General features: G+C 37.8%; 1 protein-coding gene across 1 annotated transcript; it reads right to left on the bottom strand.

Annotated features, from left to right (window-relative positions):
- Positions 1 to 108: 108 nt before the first annotated feature.
- On the bottom strand, positions 109 to 1770 carry LOC111033099 (zinc finger MYM-type protein 1-like; the record flags this gene model as incomplete). Its single annotated transcript, XM_022313698.1, has 1 exon — positions 109 to 1770. A coding segment is annotated over exon 1 (1662 nt), but the record flags the coding sequence as incomplete, so codon positions are not given.
- Between the last annotated feature and the right edge of the window lie 339 nt (positions 1771 to 2109).

The following is a 2109-nucleotide window of genomic DNA, read 5'->3' as shown; positions in this document are numbered from 1 at the left end:
CTTGTTTGTAGCGTTGAATCGCTCCAAGATGTCGTTCCAAAAGGTTGCAAACAAAGTGGTTTCGAGACTACTCATCTTCTGTAGAAGGTGCGTTGCTTCGTTCCTCACAATGTCTTTTTGCTCTATATCAGAAGATATGCTGGTTAGAGCTTCTTCGATTTCCGAATAGCCCTCGACTATGGCTTTCGTAGCTTCAGCTCGACAAGACCAACGAGTGTCACTAAGCTTTTTCAACACGTAAAACTGTCCTCTTTTTTTCTTCGATAATTTCTCGATCAAAATTTGGTATCGCTCTGTACTTGCTGTGAAAAACGTGTATAAATCCTGCATGAAATCAAAGAATTGAACAGCCGAGGGACAAGAATTAGCCGCTGCTTTTCCTACTAAATTGAGAGAATGACCACAACATGGTACAAATGCCGATAAATGATTTTTCTCCAGAATAAGAGCCTGCATCCCTCTATATTTTCCACTCATATTTGCAGCATTGTCGTATGATTTGCCGCGGCAATCCATGATGTCTATTTGATGGTCACCTAAAAATTTGAGTAGAGCATTTGCTGTGGCTTCGCCAGTATGACCGCAGTTTGGTAAAAAGGTGAGGAATCTTTCTTTTGGCGTCGATCCTTCCATGTATCGAACAACTATGGTTAGTTGATCGATGTGAGATTCGTCGGGAGTAGAGTCCACTGATACAGAATAATATTTGGATTTTTTTATCCTGGATACTATTTCAGTAAGTACTTTATCACCCATACATCTGATCAGTTCTTCGCAAATCGTAGACGAAAGGTAATTGACATGACCACTCCCTTTGTTAGCATGCTCTTTTAAGTGGGTGGCCAGGGTAGGTTCATACTCGGCTAGCAATTCCAAAATTCCCAGGAAATTTCCATTTCTTGGTGAGCCAACAATTTCATTGTCACCTCGGAAGGCTAATCCGCGTTCAGCAATGAATTTGATAGTACTAACGATAATTCTGAGGATTTTTCGCCAATACTCGATTTGTTGTAGTTCTTGCATCGCTAGCTCTTGATCGATGCGTCCTGTGACTTTTCCCCGTTGCACTAAACTCATTACTGATTCCAAATGAGTCTTCGAAATCTCATGATCATATAGACGATCGGATGCGTGCTTCCAGTCATTGAAGCCTTCTCTACTGAGTTTGTTGTTTTGAGTGGACATTAATTTACATGGATAACAATATATTTTTCCAGTAGATGGAGAAAAGCAAAGCCAGAATCGATTGACGGTCTCTTGATTTTTATTGCGGCGTGTAAACATGTTCTTTGTACATTTCCGAACAAAGTTAGAACTATCTCGCGGCTCATCTTGATAAACTAGAACTGGATTTTGCATAGACAATTTATCGCAATTTTGAAGTTCTGCCGAACCTTTTTTCGCCCAATATTCGATCATTTCTTTTGTTATATTAGCAGGCCAAAGACCTATGTCATTTTTGAGACCACAAAATTTTGCTTCATCTTGGAGTTGATATTCAGTTTTAGAAATCTGTGTGTTGCCACCTGATGAAACCTCAGCCTCAGGATGATCTTGGATACTGTCGACCACGTCTCCATCTTCTGTTGAATCTCCTACTATTTTTTTAGGATCTTGAGGGATTTCTTCTTTATTTGATGACTTAAAAAATTTGGTCAGTTTGGATGTTTTAGCTAAAGTTTCTTCAGATTTCTTGTTACGTTCTGCTTGCAATTTCCTCTTCTGAGAGCCACTAGCAAAAACTCGAGGAGTTTTGTGGCGATCACTCATGATTCCACTATAAAGTAATCTCGCGTACTAGTTGTAACTTGTAGGTATAATTATGTACACCACTCTACCACTGTGTCTGTGTGTTGGAAAGTTGTACTGTGATAGGCGTAAGTGTACGAGAGCCGCAGTATAAAAAATTAAATATAATATTATTAGTCTAATAATTATGATAATAATAATAATCAATGCTGGGCAGTGGGCAAGTTAACGATTTTTTTTAACTCGTTAAGTTAAGTTATTTTAAAATAATAAAGTTAAGTTAAATTAAAAGTTAATCATATTATTTTCGTTTACTCGTTAAGTTAAAAGGTAACTTTGAAAAAAAAAGTAACTTAACTT

Source organism: Myzus persicae, unplaced genomic scaffold (genome assembly GCF_001856785.1).
Source record: "Myzus persicae strain clone G006 unplaced genomic scaffold, MPER_G0061.0, whole genome shotgun sequence".
Lineage (NCBI taxonomy): Eukaryota > Metazoa > Arthropoda > Insecta > Hemiptera > Aphididae > Myzus > Myzus persicae.
This window is presented reverse-complemented; position numbering and strand designations above follow the sequence as displayed.